This window comes from Amphiura filiformis, chromosome 4 (assembly GCF_039555335.1).
Source record: "Amphiura filiformis chromosome 4, Afil_fr2py, whole genome shotgun sequence".
Taxonomy (NCBI): Eukaryota; Metazoa; Echinodermata; class Ophiuroidea; order Amphilepidida; family Amphiuridae; genus Amphiura; species Amphiura filiformis.
The window spans coordinates 62,761,498-62,780,919 of record NC_092631.1 but is presented as its reverse complement, the minus strand read 5'-3'; the positions used below and the strand labels follow the sequence as shown (position 1 = coordinate 62,780,919).

The 19,422-nt window shown below is 35.9% G+C and overlaps 1 protein-coding gene across 1 annotated transcript in view; it reads left to right on the top strand.

Moving 5' to 3' along the window:
• The window catches only part of LOC140151182 (adenylate cyclase type 6-like), a 326,089-nt gene that overhangs the window by 263,980 nt on the left and 42,687 nt on the right, over positions 1 to 19,422 (top strand). The window contains 2 exon segments of the mRNA XM_072173436.1: positions 12,980 to 13,121; positions 16,026 to 16,249. Of these exon segments, the coding sequence (XP_072029537.1) occupies positions 12,980 to 13,121; positions 16,026 to 16,249 (366 nt within the window).

The following is a 19,422-nucleotide window of genomic DNA, read 5'->3' as shown; positions in this document are numbered from 1 at the left end:
TAAGACCGTTTGTTTAATCAGGGCATTGATAATTCACTATTTGAAGCAACAATGGTTTTTAGTTTTTTTTAACTATATATTTCCAGAGGTGTTAATGTTTTAAGCCCATTATACAATTCAACATTTTAATGTATATATTTGGTTCTCCAATCCCATTTTTTGCACAAAGGATTAGCTTTGTTTGGACATTGTTCTTCTTCTTGGCAATTGTCACTATGGCAAAATGGGCTATTCCAGTTGAATTCCATATACCCATATTATGGAAGATATGAACTTAATATTCCACTGTGAGGGAGATTAAGGTCATGTCTTCCATAGTGGTATTCGTATTTCAACTGGAATAACCAACTGTTTTGGATATGAGCATGTTTATAGTGGTGTACAGTATTTTTATACATATCCTTATATGCATGTGGGATTAAGCTGGAATGTCATTTATCTGTTATTCTTAGTCAGTGGGAGTGGACTAGTTCGTAGACACATTTCTGATTGGACAATCACATGATTTCGGGTGTCGTCTATCAGGCCGTAGACGACCCCACGTCATCATGCATCTTGATATTGCGTAACACGCTTGCAGAGGTGCTTGGCGTATGTATCGCGCTGTATCGTAGACTAGTGCGGAATCTGTGAAGCGCCTAGCAGTACGCCGCAACAGAATACGTGAAGTTGTAAACAAGTTTCGTTCATTTTATAATGAGGGAGTTTTTATGACGGTAACTTAGTTTTTGCTTTAAAAAATTGTTTATAGTTATTAATATAATATTTAACTGACTAAGAATAAGAATAAACGACTGTACTTTTTATTTTGCCTATCCTCTACCTATGATAGACGACAGGCAGGTCCAATATTTTTATCGTAGTGGATACCCGCCGGTATCCACTACTCAAAATATTGGACCTGCCTGTCGCCTATCACACGGCAGAGGATAGGCACAATAAAAATTCCTATCGTTTATTCTCTAAATAGTGTTATCTTGGCTGTTTATAGTGGTGACCAATAGCACTATTCTGATTCCGACACAAATGTTTGACCTGAGCGTGTTTGGGGCAATGCAATGTGGGAGACACAAATATGGTGCCAGTTTCAAATAGTTTGCCATCGAAACAATACCGGCATCATTTGTAACATTACTGCTACAGTACTGTATCAATTTTGTAGTTATGTGTTATCCCAGTGACAAATTCGAGTTTGGGGAGTTATATAACCCTACTCCACTTCCTTGAATAACGGTACCGTATCACAGTGCCGTTTGTCCCCGTTTAATTTTGACAAAAAACACAACAAATGAGGCAAAACAAAGAACATTGCTATTTAGTTGCTGAGCACCTGTGTGGCCAATGCATGCCACTCCATTGAACGTGACTGAGGTTGGTCATTTAAATGTGTTATGACAATCCCATACACCATGTATGTACAGTGTTGTGAACATCGCATATGCATTCTACTAATGTTTGGATCGTAATGATTAAATGATGTTCTCCCTCATTTTCAAAATCTCAGATTTTTTTAATCTCTGCAGGGTATTTCTACATTACAAATGTGTAAAAATCAGAATTTTGTAAAGCATTGAGGGCATCCACCTCAGCAAATGTTATAATATTGCTTTAATTAAACCCAGAGATGGCTGTTGATTGTGGATAGCTCCTTACTAGTCAACCCTGCATTTCTTCATCACATTTGTAGATGTGAAGTGAAATATACTAAACCTATAAATATGATCAGTCATATACAAAAACTGTGTTGAGCTGCATATATAGCAGATCAAAGATTTGAAAAATTATCACATCAAGGGGAGGGGAAGGCAATATCTTTCGATTACTGTCCTCAAGTTTTAAGTTACAAAATGTATGTCTATTCACAGTTTTTCTGAAGGTATTTTAAATTAAACCCCAGGGATATTGAGAGATCTTAAAGAAAATGTCTACATTATATCGTATTCTTTCGAAGAGAATTGCTGAATATTATAGTACTCCATCTATCTCTCTCACTCCCTGGACCTGGAGTGAAACTTTACAATACAGATTTTGTCCATTCATTCAGGTTGACATAATGGATTGACATTTTCTTAGCAGATATTGAGAGAATATCAAACTGTATAATATTTTACAAGTTGGAATTTTTTCAAAGGAATTTGATTAGGCTGCTGTTCCAAAAGTCTGTTAAAATCCCACTCAGTGATCCCAGCGAAAGTGTACACAAAATTAAATTGTGTATAAATTGCTTAAAAGTGAAGGACAAGTCATTCAAATTGCCATTTGGTATTTTTGAAATGCAAAATTTGGCAAAAAATGAAGAAAACAGCAGTATTGACTAAGGTGAAGCCCCATTCAAAATACATGTAGCTAATTTATACACTGTCAGGATATAAATTACAGATTCATGTAAAATGCCTTATTTTGTCTTATACACAGCTTTTGGTTGAACCACTAGCAGGCTATGTTGGTACATCTATGACAATGACAGATACCAAAATTTTTATTATTTGTACGATCATCCCGATGAGCAAATCACTGAATGGGCCTTTAACTTTTCCCATTCACCATAACAGCAATCTTTCACTTCAATGTGCATATACAGAGGGTTATAGGCAAGTTATGATAACACTCCGACCGACAGAATAAATTTGTGATGAAACACATAGTTTTTAGCGGTAAAGGTGTTGTTGCTAAGCATGGCTAAAGTGCCTATTGAAATTCCTTTGCCAAAAGGGTAAATATTTGTAGAACAAATTGATTTTTGATTAGATTGGGGTGAAAGTTCAGGAAGATATTGGTAAGAATGTAAGAAGCAGAGATTTGATGAGTTAATGTTTCAATTGAGTAACAAGCTCCAGGGAGGTAACCATGGCGATCTACATGCAATACTCAATCTGAATCAATGTGGCACATGCTAAATCCAGATCATTATTTGGGTTATGTGTTGTTTGTCGCTAATGTTGATTTGAGATATAGCAATCAATAATAATTATAATTACAATTACAATTATAAACTTCCTTTGCATTTTATTATTCTGAACAACACTAAAATGACAGAGCGTATATCTGAAACCGCACGTCCAATAGTGATGGTGTTTTCATACTTTCTGCAGTGTAACGCTTCATCATGTCACTTGTACTTCTCTGCAAGTGGAGCGGTACGTCGCCAATGAAAGCCGGTGTTACCGCTTAGCACCGCCAAAAATTGTTTCCTGTTCTTATGCGTCAGAGCGGCACCGCTCCCAAGTTGACTTGAGTTCAACTCTAGCGATCTGCTGCTTTGGGCAAAGCGGTGGAGTGATCAATATAGCAGCTTGCCGCTGGTCACCGCTAGTATATTTCTGGTGCAACTGCGCAGTGAAGCAAAATCATCATCAGAGTGGCAAAGTGGTAAGCGGCAGTGAAGTATGAAACAATGCCCTGAAAATGAAACACAAAAGTAAATTTTTGCTTGTTAGTTTCTTGTCTGTGGTGGCCATGGATGTTCCACATTGATATGAATCAATGCAGATCTTATTTTCCATCTAGATTACTTCATAGTAACAAGGAGTAAACATAAGCCTTCAAAAATCTCACTGTTGGGTAGAGTGCTTATAGAAATATATGTCATGCTAATGACCTGTGCTAGACCTGTTCAACTGTAGGTTTCTCCTTCAAAGCCATTCCTAATGTTGTATACAGTTGAAATATATGTGGTGCAACCAATCAAACTATTTTTTTCTTAATACTAACCCTAAGGCTTGGAAAGGAAAGAAGGAAGTTTTTTAAAGAAAGAAAGTGACCAAAGAAGTTTGTTTCCCTTGGGATTTAAACCCCAGGCCCCTCAGGTGCCAAGCACACCATCAGTGACCGGTAGCCATGGTATTTTGATGGCCCAGCAAACATATCTGTGCAAATATATGACTTAGGGTAATTGTATCATGTGGCTTCACTTTGTAATATTTTACAACGTTAGGGTTAATTTGCATACTGAATAAATATAAACCATCAGGAAAATCATTCTTAAGTTTGTTGCCCATGCTATGGGGATTGAAAATTACATTTTTAACAGATTGGGAAAATATGGAATAATTTGCCTAATTACATAAAAACTGCTTCAACTCTGGGTCAGCTCAAAATGAAACTTATACATCTTTTTAAAATCAAATAATTCTCATTTAAATCTTTATATAGGTGAATTATGTCTATGGATTGATCAGCTATCACTGTAACAATAGGCTATCCCATTTTTTTCTCTTCTCATGCATTCTTTGTATCATGTGTATAGAGGGTTTGTCAAACTCCCCCTTGTCAGAGATCAATTGCTCCCCCAGTTTCCCAAATAAAAACTCCACAAAATTGGACAAATTGCCATTTTTGTGCAATTTTGCGGAAATTGCATTATTTTTGCCCCCACCCCTGGAAAACAATTCTGGTGCCGCCACTTACTAGAAGCTGAAAAATCGTACCCGTTATTGAAAAGGTAAATAAAAAAATTGGTTTTAAAATATGTTGTAAAATTTGTGATAAAAGACTGCCCTAGTTTAGACAGTTATTAATCTTTAGAAATTAAATTTACCTGAAAATTCATGATTGCCTCAAAAAAAAAAAAAAAAAAAAAGTAGGCTATATAAATGTCACAGTACTCAAGTACAGTAAACTATTTACAGACTTGTACAAACATTACATTCAAACTTAAGAGTAGTATAAGGGTCTACTTGGTTTTCCTGCTAAATTAATAAAAATCACAATTCATATGATCCTAAGAGCTCTGTTTTACTGTTTACTGCAAGCTACACAATATAAGTATAAAACATGTAGGTTGGATGAGAGAAATGTCCCAATTCTTTGAACATAATATGTATATGTAAGCATGAAATCATCCCTATCTAATCCAGGTTGATTTCCAATAACAGCAGATACTAGAAAACTGTGCATGATCTAACAGAAATGCTGTAGATGCTTAAGCGGTTACAAATCCAAATGCATACATTCTGATATGGATGTTCAATTTCAATGTGACGTCATTATATGTTCTCACATGCAAGATGAACTGCCCTTGGCTCTCATGATGTGCCTATATAATACCCAGGCTGTCAGATTATTGTATGTGTTACAACTCTGTGTACCTAGAAATTGGCATTGACGTCACGCAGAAGGCAATAGCAAACCAGTTAGTATTGACTGTGCTCTATTAGTTCTAAGAAACATTGGTTTAGCTGTTGCCTTAGTGTAAAATTGTCGATATGTTCGTGACATTTCTGTGTCTGTCTGTGTGTAAGCACCCCAAATGAGGACATGGCCATGGACACGCCAAACTATCAGCGTGTTTCTACAAAGCTAACATTTGACAGGTAATGCGAGGTAAAAGAGGGTGATGCGAGGAATGTGTGGTAACGGTTCCAGTAGAAATTATTACTGTCATACTTTTGAGTAAAAGGGAGCGGTTTGGAAACTGGAGTGGTAGAAATGGTGGAGATATAGTCAGCATGATATCCCAGTGTGTGTGTATTGGCAGGGGGGTGGTGGGTGTTCTCAAGGACTTTCTCAATATCCATGCTAGATCAGGGGTTCCTGGAAGTAACCGCTAAGTAAAAATACATACCTAGCGAGACCAGCAATCTTGGGCATGGATTCAGAAGCTTTGATACCCATTTGGAGACTAGAAGAAGTGAATTTGGGATTGGACTTCTGATAACTGGCCTGTTTCGATGAGATGGGTCACATTTTTAACTTAGGCTTGCATCATAGTGTCACAAAATATTTATGTGTCTTATCAAGCCTCAAAATAAGCAGATCAGGACTGGGAGCCACACATTTGAAAGAAAAACAGCTCCTGGTTCTGTGATTATCTGGTGAACCACAAGCCATTTTTAAAGAGCTAAGAGTCATTTAAATTTCAATTGTACACATTAAATACAAAATCTGCTTTTAACTACCAGGCTCTATAAAAAAAATGTAGAGCCTTGTTCATATGATTTTGGTGTGGACCAGGAGCCAAAATGTTATGACCATTGGGTAAATGGCACCAGCGTGCCTGCTTATTTTGAAGCATGTGTCTTATTCTATGAATGTGCACATTTTATTTAGCAAGATGAGTAATGCAAATCAGAGTACTGCTCATTAGTTTCCTCAAAATAAGACATCTTCCAAACTTCTCAATATATGTGTGTATAGATGAGTTACATGTTTATACCATGGGCTGGGGAAATGTTTTCTTATCCCCCAGTTTGCCCTATCACCATTGAGTGAGAAAAAAATCACACAAAATCTACTAATTTGGATGAAAATTGCCATATGTTGGGCAAAAATGTTACTTTGCAACCCCATTGCCTCCTCTCCGCAAAATATTCTTGGTATCGTCACTTTACATTTGGTATGTCGTCTGTTGGTCCTACATAAACTACCCTATTGTCTACATGGAGGAAGTGGTTTTTTTTGCATTATGTATCAAACTTGCTTACAAGCTACATACCGTAAAGATTTGCCTAACGGTGCACTTGGGCTCCTTTGCCTTGAGATAAATTTCATGTGCAAATAGAGAGCTCCCTCCTCTGAAATCCCAACAAGAATTAAGGTTCTGTGCCTTTATTTGCAGTGGGAATTTTATAGGAGGGCACTTTTAGGTTGAGTCTAAAATTACACTTACGTCAAGGGAGCCCATATAGCGCCATTAGGGGAACCTTTACGGTATTGGGTTCTTTCAGAAATCTATGGCACCTCCCCTAAAGAAGGCATTAGTGATACCACTGACCTTGTAAATCGTAAGACAAATCAAAATAAGAAAAACCAAAAGAAAAATGATAGCCAGCAGTACACACAGTATCATGCTCAAGTGTTCATCATCACCGTCTTAATTTAGCACACTGGTAAGATGCCATTGTCAAGCAGTGTTTGAGTATGTTGGGGGAGAGAAGATTAATCGATAATCAATGATCAATCAGTCGTCAATATTCAGTTAGATTCTGAAATCTAACATGCAAATGAAGATCAAAGACATGAAAATGAACTCTTGAGCATGAAACTGCTGGATATCTTTTTTCTTGTGTTTTTTCTTATTTTGATTTGTCTTATGATTCATGAGGTTAGGCATGGTGTCGCCGATGTGATCTTTAGGGGAGGTGCATTTCTGAAGAGCCTAATAGCAGAAAATTTAAACAACAAAGGTTTTACAAGTTGGCTTTGAACATTTTTTATGTGGTCTGCCATAGACACTGCTGTATTATATTTTGCCTTGTGTGAAACAACAGAGGGTATCCTGAATTACACATGTGACATCATAAGTCAACTCACCCCATACATAAACAGTTTAACTAAATTTCACAATTCATGATTTCTACATTTCAGCAGTTTAAAAGGTACATCTGCGATCTATATTAACAGGTGATTTCAGTTCTGCTCTCAACCGCTGCCAAAATAAACCTTGCCCCATTCTATCGTCTGGCCACCTCAAGTACTGCTTCTTGCATAGCAACCGGCGTAGAGATATTGTCATTCTGTTTTCTGGGATATCTTCAAGCCATACCAAAACTAAGACATCTTGATTTTCATTAAACAATCTCATCTGTGCCATCTGCATCTCATAATAGCACCATTCACTTTCAGCAAATTGTGGACTCAATACCAAGATTGTTTTACTGGCTTTGTTGAGCGCTGTCGCAAATTGCCTCTATGATAGGCCTTCCTGGGATAAAGTCCCTACCTTTGATGCATAATTGAAATGGTTCAGCTCCTTCTTCCATGTTAGGTCTCAAATCATTGATGACCCAGCCTTCATCTCGTTCTGAGTCCTCATCATAAGCAACATAGGCATGATAGTTGTGCTGGGCATTCCTTAGATCTAGCTCAAAGTTTTCATGCATGTCAGCAAACACATTCCTGAATAGGAGGAACATTTTATACTTGATGTGCCAGCGGTATTTGACTAGTAGATATATCATGACACATGCTATGGATACACACAAAACACTGATGCCAAGATAAAATGCCAAAGGCGAGGTACAGTCCAGATTGATCACAGCAACACTCTCACCTTCAAGGGTAGTGGGGCTGGCACATGCGTACTGGTTCTGTAGTAACCGTGTTATCTTGTCTGAAAGAATCCAATCCTTGAATGGGACAATCTTACAGTTACATGTGTAAGGATTATTGCTTGCATCCAGTTGCTGCAGTGTAGAGTTGGTAAATAACCAATTTGGGAGATTAGTTAGTTGGTTCCCAGCAGCATTCAAATTCTGCAAGAATTTCAGGTGGTTTAAAACTTGAAGTGATGTCAGTAAATTGTCTTGGAGGTTAAGCACAACAAGATATGGAAAAGCTTTGATAGCAATTTCATCAATAATCTGAATCTTGTTGATACTTAGATCCAGAGTTTGTAAGTTGGGAGCTTTGATGAGCATAATCGCTTGGATTGAGGTCAAACCATTGCTAGACAAAATCAGTGTGCTTAGGTTGAACAGATTGATGTCAGTATGAGAAAAATTAAAATCCCTGATTACAGAAGAACTGGATAAGTCAAGCTTAATGAGACTGACACATTTATGAAGTGCAATATTATCAAGAGGAAGAGGATGAGGATAATCTGCAATTTTGGTGGATGACAATATGACAGATTCTAAGTATGGAAACAAGAAACACATTGGCTGATGTTGAAATTCTACTGAAAGACCCCTCAATGAGAATGTTTTTAGCAATGAAAATGAAAATGCTATTTGTATGACCTCCTTGTTGGTGTCATCTTGACAAAATGTTCTTTTGTCTATAATAAGTGTTTTGAGATACTTGATATAAAACCAACCAAGATACTTGTCAATATTATTTCCTGCCAAGTTCAGGTAGGTCAAATTGGGTAAAGCTGAGAATGAGTTATGTCCAATGCTACCAGAAATTGTATTAAAACCAAGATTAAGCCATTTGAGTGACCCATTTGTGAACGCAGCAAATGTTTTAACTGGTACTTCAGCCAAAGAGTTATGAGATAAATCCAGGTATTGTAGACTATTCATTCCAACAAATGCATGAGCATTAATCCAGCTTATCAAGTTATTGGTCAAATTCAGTGTCAACAGATATTGGAATCCTCTAAAAGAATATGCATAAATGTATTTCAAAGTAAGTGTTTCAATCTTAATTTTAGTTAGAGATGAATTCCACTGACGTACTGGTGTTAAGGTACTCCAATACAAGTCTGTTGCTGAATAAAGATATTTACTACCTTTACATTGATGGAAAGATTTGAGCTTAGGTGCGATAATTTCATAACCAAGTAGAAGTTGAAAAGACATTGACAGAGTCTTCAACTTTGGTAGATAAATTGTGCCTTTTAATGTAAACATCTGCCTACTAACCCAGCACAAATAAAGGTGCTCTATATTGTGTAGATTCGAAAAATTTGGAAATATGCCCTTAGAGAAATTTGAGCTATAGATCCATTGCGACTCTGAAAAAGAGAGTAATTTCAGTGAAGTTAAGTTCTGAAGACATTTTCCACTGCTGAAAGAAAAGAACTTGCCATTTGCAATGCTCAGAACTTCAAGTGAGTTAAGAGGCATCAATTCTTGTTCTAGTGGTAACACATTGAAATCATTTGCATCAAGATTTAGGTAAAGAAGCTGTTGTAAGTCAGAGAAAATGTTAGTTGGCAACTTGTCCAGTTGATTCCTCTGAAGATCCAACCATTGGAGAGTGTGAAGTCCAGCAAAAACTCCAGCAGATATGTCAGTTATTGAGTTAACACTCAGATCCAGCACTAAAAGTTGGGTTAACTTTATAAAAGGCATCCCATTGATTTGTTTCAATTTGTTAGAACTCAGGTTTAATTGAAGAGTGTAGTTCTGGTTAAGCGGTGGTATTTTGACTAAATTTCTACTGGTGCAATCTAAACTGGTTAAATTGTAGAACTTGCATGGTAAAATCCCTCTTGGATATTGGTAGTTGATGGGTACAGAGTCTGATGATGTATTTTGAAAACAGTAAATCATCAGCATAATTGTAAAAGCATAGAAGAGTTGAAAACCTGATGAAATTGCCATGGTTGTGATTAGGCAGTAACAAGATTGGAGACCTTCTGCTTGTGCTGCATGTCAAGATGTAAATGAAACACCAAAAGGTGCGCATCTTCTTAATATATCTGAAATGAAAATGAAATATGTGTAATTGGTTAGTTATGTCGCAAACAAATCCTTTAAGAAGTTCTAGTTTCATGTGGGTAGAGGCTATTATACACCCAAAGTGAAATCATGCCTTTTTCACACTGATAAGATTGAAATATTAGATATCATTATTTGACTATTATAGACTTGTTTGATATGGCAGGGTGTGGTATTTGTGTACCATGTTGTAACCAAGTTGAGATATTTACTAAACTAAAGAAGCACACATATAACTGGAATAAAAAGTGATGAGTCTTTTGTTTTTCCACATAAAGAAAGCAGATATTTCTTTGTTGCTCAAAAAAAAAAAAGAAATCTCTAGAAAACTGTAGTTTCATTTTTGTGACATGATATGATCCAACCAAGCCAAAGAAGGCAATTTTGATAATTTAGTTCATGATGGAATTTAAAGTACAAAGTAAAGTACGCAGTAAATTATGCAGTTTCTGAGCGCCATAATGTCAAAAGGAATTAACACGCTGCTAGGCGCATACAAATGCATAAGTGTCTTAATACGCGATGCACAATATGCTTACGCAAAATGCGCGTACCTTACTTCGTACTTCAATGTGGCCAAACTGTAGTTTGAGTCTGACAATCAGCTCCACACAGCTTGGGATTGGTTAGTAGCGCATAAAAGGAAGGTTGAAGGTGCCTTCATCGGAAAGTATGGTATTTTTACAAGGTAAAAAGCAACTTTTATAGGTATGGCACCTTCAGGAAAGAGTTTTTAATTACTAAGAGCTAACTTTTGAGATGGTTTGTATCTGTATCTGTATCTGTAGTTGGTACTACACAACGCTCCCTAGCTGGAACCAGGCGTGTAGGAATTGGTGTGCGCATGGGTTGTTTAGTCGTTTCTTAGGTGTTCCATCACTGCAGTTTTAAAGCTGGCAGGGTCTTGAATTTGTATTATTGGGTAGGGCATATTGTTCCAGGTGATTACCGTTTTGGGGAAAAATGATTGTTTGTCCAATCGGCGAGGGAACAAAATGGCCTCCACAGTGAATTTCCTGCTGCGTCACACATGGAAGTATGTGGTCCAAGCAGCGAAAATTCAAGTTCAAATTCTGGAAAAACTGCAATATAAACCAGGCGACTAAAAATTTACTCCCGATATAATTGGAAGTTAAAGTTCACGATGGAATGATTTCTGGGACAATTTGGCTCACAAAAGTCACTAAAAGTGGAATTTGGACTCAATATATCACCAGCGATGTAGAAGGAGATGCTGACACCTCGGCGCAGTATGTTTGAAGGTGCAAAATTAACCATAGGGCATGCTCACTGCTCAGGGCCGTAGCAAGGTTAAAAAATGTGGGGCGGCCATCACAAATGTGGGGCGGCCAAAATACAAATTTATGCCCAAATTGAAATAAAAATATAAAGAAAAACATAACAAATTTCTCAAAAAGTGGGGCGGCCATGGCATCCCCGGCCACCCGCTTGCTACGGCCCTGTCACTGCTGCTTTCAAATATTTCAATTGTCACAACACATGGTAAACAATTGACTTTGATTGACAGGTGACATCAGGCACAAACTAGTATTCGATTATATTATCATCTTGCAAAGTAACCAAGTGTGTTGTAGCTTCATTACTAGCATACTTGGTTGCAAAATTACCAACTACTCACATTTCTTTCTTTCATCTTGTTTTTGGTTTTCCCCATCCATATTTCAGTTCATAATTACCTCCTTTAGCCTACATAGTCATCACATTTGTAAGATGTTTAATAATGTTGGCATAAATAAATAAAACCAAGAGTGTCCATTGTAGCCTTTGTGTGTTAGTTGAGATATTTACATGTGAGTAAAAGAAAGTTTCAACTTGTATCTCATGCAATATATGTTTCACATTTACATGTTAAAATGGTTTCACTTGGTAGAGTATTGTTATAAGTGTGTAAAGCAAACTCTTAAACTAGCAAGTTTGAAAAGAGTATCATATATGCAGACTGGGAAATTACCCGAAGTTATAGAATTATCACAACATGAAAGTGATAAAAATTCATGATAAAATATTGAAGTGTATGTGTAGGCCGTGTGATTATACAGGAGATTTTACATAGTCACCTTTATATTTCAATATGCAGTTGACATGTAGCCTACATAATTATGCAAAGGAGCAAAGACACCCAAAGTCAACACTTTGGTAGCAGTTTCTTTAGATCGCTGCGCAAGATTTCCCACAATTTTTGTCGTCCTCCTGTGATAGTTTTGTTGAAATGATGGATTCTTCACTTCCACAAACTTTTTATGTTTTTATTCTCACTTTATTGAATGCAAGAAACACATTTGATAAACCAATGCTTACAGAATCAATTCCCTTAATCCTCTTTTAGATATTAGTACTCCAAAGGCCTGTTAACAACTCAAAATGCAAAGTTTGGTGTATTCAGTTTATGCTATTCACCTAATAAGTACCTTAGTGCAAAACATATAAAAAGAAAAAGATTTTCAATTTACAACTTATATCAATATCAACCATTAATTGTGAGGTTTCACTTGTTTTTTGAAAATGTTGTACTTCGTGTGAGTTTTGAGTGTTCAGGTAAACAGTTCGAGGAGTGTGAGGTAAAAACATTTAAAAAAAACTTTCACCAGTGACTGAGTTGTTTCTTGGAACGACAAGTAGGGATGAGTCATTTGATGAGCGGACATTACTTTTTGGAATATATATAGTATTCAAGCAAAGTAGAAATATATTCAGGGGCTTCATCATGTAAAGCCTTATGCACATAAAATTAAGTTTTGAGAAGCAATCCGTTTTGAATGGGCAAGAGACTATGACAAGAATGAAAAGGAAACAACTGTTTTTCTTTGCAAATAACCTGTTTGTTTTGTTTGTTTGTTTATTCTCTTCTCCAGGCGAGTTCATATCACCACGGAAACACTAAATTTCTTAGGTAAAGATTATGAAATTGAGCCTGGGAATGGTAAAGAAAGGAATAACTACCTGAGAGATCACCAGATAGAAACATACCTGATTGTTGACAAACAACCTAGAAAGGTAAGCTTAAATCAAACCCATATAAAATTATATCATATCCATTGTAAAAACATTAAAGAACTGAAGTGAACGGCAAAATCAAAGATGATGGAAGTAATATTGTACTCAACCTATTCAGCCAAGGGACTCTACATACATTGGCGTAGCTAGTGGTTATGGCACCCGGGGCAAGGACACAAAATGGTGCCCCAAACTTGTAAACAAACTTTTGCCGACCAAAATTGTTAATTGTTGACCCCAATTTTTTTGTGCATTGCGCTTGAGAATCTTAAAATTGGGCATAATTTTTAAGATGCTTATAATTGCAAAGGTTTTCAAGTGAACTTCCCAAAACAATGTGCAGGAATAAAGGTGCATGAAGTGCCTGAAGATTTGCAATTTTGATACTAGCTAATCTGCCCATGGTTATTGGAGAATTTATTATGTACTTAAACTATACATTATAACAGAATTAAGTGAAACTAATGCGACATTTTTGGGTGGGTTTTATTAGAATAAGGCGAAAATGATGGATGAGGAGGAAAAGGTACGTCAGTTTTGTTCAATGAAATCTTGAAACAGAAAGAAACAAGCAATCTTGATATAAACTGAGGACAAAATATAACCGTCACTGTAGTCTGTGCTGATAATATCAATAATGTACAATTTGCAGTAAAAATATACATTTTTATTTTTCCCCACAACATGTTAGTTTTCACTACCAGATATGTCCTCTTTTAATTTCGTCCTGAACAAGTAAATATTGCTATTCATTCCAGCACTTGGCAAATAAACCCTGGGGTTTTGTTAAAAATGGCATTTTACTGTAATTAAAGCACAGTACAGGTTTAGTTTCTCACAGATCATTTAACTCTCTCCAAGCAGGGGTTGACTGCAGACGACAAGTTTCAAATCTTGTTTTGAAAATTCAACAATTTCAGAAATGTAAATTTTCATGACCATATTTAGAATCGGCATGAAAAATGCATTAAAATGAGTACAAACAAGCCTAGTATTGGTTCCGTGGTTCTTACAATAGCTTGTGATATTTTGAGAAAATATCTCCAAAGTTGGGCTTTTTATGTTGAAGACTATGGCTAGCACACACAACATTAAGTACACCATCGGGTATTCAATCACATAGATAACTAACGGATGTCTCTATGAGCGAATCACACATTATTGCTTTAAATTTAGAATGTCCCTTTAGATATAAATAGATGAATGTTACTTCAGTCTATCTTATATTTAGTCTATAGAAAGGCTCAATGAGATATGTGGTTATATTTCATCCTCAGTTTAAATGATTGTTGAGTTCAATGAACTTTTTATTTTGCACCACTCTACATTTTACTATATTGATATACACAACAAAGGGGCTCTTTGCGTTGGTTTCTCTCTGCTGAAGCTTTCATATAAGAAATGATTAAAAAACAATTTGATGACTAAAAGGTAAGGAACAGGAGCAGGAGCTATTTGCCACTAAACTCTTTGTCCATATTGAGATTTTTCCACAAAGTAGCTAATATTTAAGTGCAGCTTAAAAATGTGATTTAACAAAATATCCTATGCTTGCATCATCTCTCTATTTTGATCAAAGAGATAATACCCAAAGAGTACCAACTCAAAATGTCCCGTATGCAATGCTATGGTAATCGACCGTATTGATTTGTTGCTGATAAAGGACAAATAGTACCTCAGACGATTTTTGACAAGATCTTGAATACAAAGGTTAGTGCACTCAGCATTTAGCAAGTATTTTTGGCACAATGAAATACATGCAGAATGTACACAGGCACACACTATGAATTGAAGTTTGCCATATAGCCCATTTTCCCTCCATGTGTGACACACAAACATTGCAGAGTCAGTACTCTTTGGTTTTACCTCTTTGATTTTATTCACAACTTTAAACACATTATGTGGTAGTTTTATTATAATATGAAATGGTTATTGAAAGCTAAGTCTTGTTGTTAACATTTACGCTATTTTATGCCTTTAAAGTTCGGCACAGCTTTTTTATGCACCAAAATAAATCATCTTTTATTTTAATGCACTTTGGTCAAATCAAGTTAATACTAGAGCTTGGAGGTCGTAAGCATTGAGTAGAATACTATCTTTGTATAATTAGGTTCTGCACTCTCAAGTTAAGCACAGGAGACACAAATCATGTGATGTTAGAACATGAAAGATCTTTATGAAAGCTAAAAAGACAAGCAAGCAATTGAAATCAGCCTAAACATTGTGATATCTTATGTCAATTTAAATAATGTTTGGGAAAAGTTTTCTGACACTTGCCAAATGCATAATGTTTATTTATAACACTTATGCACCAATAGAATTAAGGTAAGTATCACAAGTTGAACATCTATCTTTCTGAACTTAATTAAGAAAAAATGTCAGTGAAAGTAAGTAAAATCCACCAAATGCTATTTTAGTCATTCTGGCAGATCTGCAAACAACAAAACAAAAAACCCCAAGCCAATAGAAAAATGAACATATGGCATAAGAACGAGTTTTAATATACATGCTGAAGATATGTAAAGGTCTTTCATTTCACAACAAGCTAATTACAGATAATTAGGAATAGTGTAATGTTTCCTCTTTTTTCAAGTATTTATGAATTTTAAGAGCACAGCATTACTCTTACTATGTGTCTACTTTTTGGTGAGGTGGTAAAAGATTAACAATTCCTGGTGATTACAAACTGACTCTTGTAATTCAATGGACGTACTGCTCTGCCATAGCCCAGCATGGGCCAATTTGGATATTTCATGAACTCGATATGATCAAGTTTTTAAATTTTGATTTATGTTGTTTTAGCAGGACATATAAATATGCCATTCCAGTTGTTACTTCAGTTAATATGCATTTTGTTTTTTAGAAAATGTTTAGAAACAATACTTTTACAACAATTTGTTACAGAATATGCAGAATTCATCACCCCGTGCAGCAAATGGAAGCAGTAGAGGGCGCTCTTCATCTGTTGCTCAAATGGAGAGTTGGGGTGCAGAGAAGCCTTTTAGCAAGATCTTAGCACAAGCTGGTCAGAAGCCTACCAGTATATCCAAGGATATGAGGATGATGGGACTTGGAGATGGAGATGAAGAGGCAATGCAGATGCAAAAACAAAGTAAATTAGAGAACAAGTAAGTATTAATCTATTGGCTACAATGCTGTGTTTTGTCAATGGCATTACCAGTGTGGACTCGGCAATACCAGCGTGGACTCAGCATTACCAGCGTGGACTCGGCATTACCAGCGTGGACTCGGCATTACCAGCGTGGACTCGGCATTACCAGCGTGGACTCGGCATTGCCAGCGTGGACTCGGCATTGCCAGCATGGACACACGACATGAGCTCACAGATCTATCCTAATCTGTCCCCATTAGTTGTCACTTTGTACATGTAGTTCACTTGTAGTCCCTTTTTATCAAATGAAGTTGGTATGTATGATTTTTTCAGCAAACCATGTGTGTCAAATGAAGGAGAAGAATTAGATTTGCACTCCCATGTTTTTGTCTAGGTTGTTTGCTGCCACCTTCTTGGATAATTGCAGGTTATCAGGACCTGGTGATAACTTTATAATGATATAATAACTAACAAACTTCATTATCTTTCAGTTTTCATTTATGTCAGCTCATGTCCCATATCATGCTAAGCAATTGCAAGGAGAGTAGCATTTATTTTTTGTGACGTAACTTTGGAAATGCAATTGCTGATATCTGATTGATTATAGCATGCCCTAATGTCGAATCGCAACCAGCTGACTTCAAAAATGAATGCTGCAGCGATGTGCAAATGTAAAGTTTGATCACCAGTGATTTTGAAAAAAAGCACATTGCGAGTGGTAGTATGATATGGGCAGAAGGTGTAAGTTAACTTGTACAGTTACCATAGGGTATTAAATAAAAGGCACTAAATTTAATGCCCACGTGACCATGGGCACTGCCATACCAAGACCACCAAGTGATCAGTAGATGTGCTACAATGCTAAGAGATAGAAATTTTTCAGACAAATACCATCAAACTTGCTGAAAATGTAATAGGCAAAATAATTATACATGTGGGGATTCTGTTCTTTTAGTATGTTTTCAAGAACTAAATTTTGAAAGTTTTGGTCGACGGAAAAAAAAGTTATCCTGTCTAGACGCTGTAATGTCAGTGCCCATCTGGTCACGTGGGCATTAAATTAAGTGCCTTTATTTAAATGCCCTAAGACGACTGTTGTAAGAGCGCATATCCATCTTACAAAGGCTCTGTAGTGCCTATTGCCCCTCTTAAACAGCAAGTTCTTTTTGTCCTTATCTGTAATGTGATAAATAACATTTTGTATGGTTTATATTTGTAGCAATGATACTATCTGTGAAGGACCAGAAATACAAGTCACAGAGTAAGGTTTATATGAGGACAAATAATAGATAGCTTGAAAAGGAGAATTAAGTGTAATTGTTTTTGTCCAGAATTTTTGTTGTTATAGATACTTTGGATCATGGGTGTTGGTTTGCTATAGATCCATGCAACAATTAGCTTATTAAATGTATATAATACAATGTGGGATTTGTATTACTCTTCCAGAACAAAAATGGTGGTGCTTTGTTCTAGAATGGACTATCTTTTGATGTAATGTTGTAGCCACAAATTCTTGAAACGTGTCGGCTTGTTCTTGGCCTGGACCAAGCTAAAAAACAGTGTTTTCAATGAGTTTGTTGTCCCAATAAGTATATAATTTGTAGTTACAGTGTATGTTATGGAATAAAACATACTACTTTAAAGCAATATTATAAGATTACTGGTTCCTCACAAAATGTTGGTTTTTACTATCAGATAATAATGTGTTCTTTTCATTTTCAGCCAAACTAGTGGCACAAAGTAAAGGATCATTACAATCTCATTCCAGGACAATCTCATTCCAGCACACAGATTACGAATCTGTCAATCTGATTGGCTGATCAAATAAAACTCAGGATCCCAAGATTTTATTAAATATTTCAGATTTTGTCACAGGTGTGGTTCCTTGGGCCATGTTTTTAGGTTGTTAAAGTACATTACAATTGTGAATCAGAATTCTGAAAAAAAAATTGAGGATGCCATCTTCAGCACTTACAATGTTGCGTTAAAAGTGAGATAAATGTTAGCACTATTGACTTTGGATATTATTAAATCAAATCATAATATTGAATATTATTATTTATATCAGGCTTTTGAGCGATACAATAAAACTGTATATTGTACAATATTTTCAAAATACCGGATGCAATACAATATTTCTTGAATATTATACGAGTATCGTATGTACGCGTTGCTGCGTTACCATGGTGACGGCACCAACACGCGTCATGATACAACAGCACAACAATACACTACAGACATCAGAACGGCTCACAGGAGATTTCGTACTGTATAAACAAGTAAAATCACAGACTTAATTCGCGGCAATTTTGGATGATGATAACCTTAGGAAATATAATCCACATCTACAAATAAACCTATAATTATTCCGAAATTGTCTTTGGCGAGTAAAGAGCAGAAAACAAGAAGGTCAAAAGGTAAGCTTACATTACAATACACATTGGTTAAACCCGGTGGCTAGGTAAGCTTAAATTTTCATTTTACCCATAGCAAAAGCCTGATATAAATAATAATAATAATATTGAATGGCTTATTTTAGTGTGATACAAGAATATATTGCACTTTCGATAGAAAAATATTGCACTCGTCTTCGACTGCGTGCAATATTTTTCTATCTCGTAATATATTCTTGTATCACACTCAAAGCCATTCAATATTATATAAATATCTTCAGATGAGATTAGTGCTAAACAGATTAGGAGTTTGATAGAAATGGAATATATTTGATATAGAGTTACATTGGTTGGTTTCATTCACTGAGTGCTTTTCCCACAACTGTTAAGCAAAATTGGAAGATTTTATCTTGTCTAAGCCATGCCTACATGAAATTAAATTCTCCTTTCTAATGTAAAAACCTTAGAATGGAATATGTTTGATATTAGACTTATTTGCCTTGATGGTGTCACATATTAGAACTATATCACTAACTTCATCATAATTCTCAATTTTGTGGAACAGTGAGGAATGATATATATTTCACATAAACTTGTCAGTTGAATTTTGAATTAAAAAATAACACAATTCTGCCCTATGTGGTACAAATCACTTGGTTGAGATAAAAGTACAATGATTACGTGCACACACTCTAAGAAAAACGGTTCTTGAAAATTTAAAGAACCAAAAATGGTTCTTTCTGGCCTTTTCAGAAGCCTTTTCGGGTCTGAAATGGTTCATTCTCTTCTTTTTACA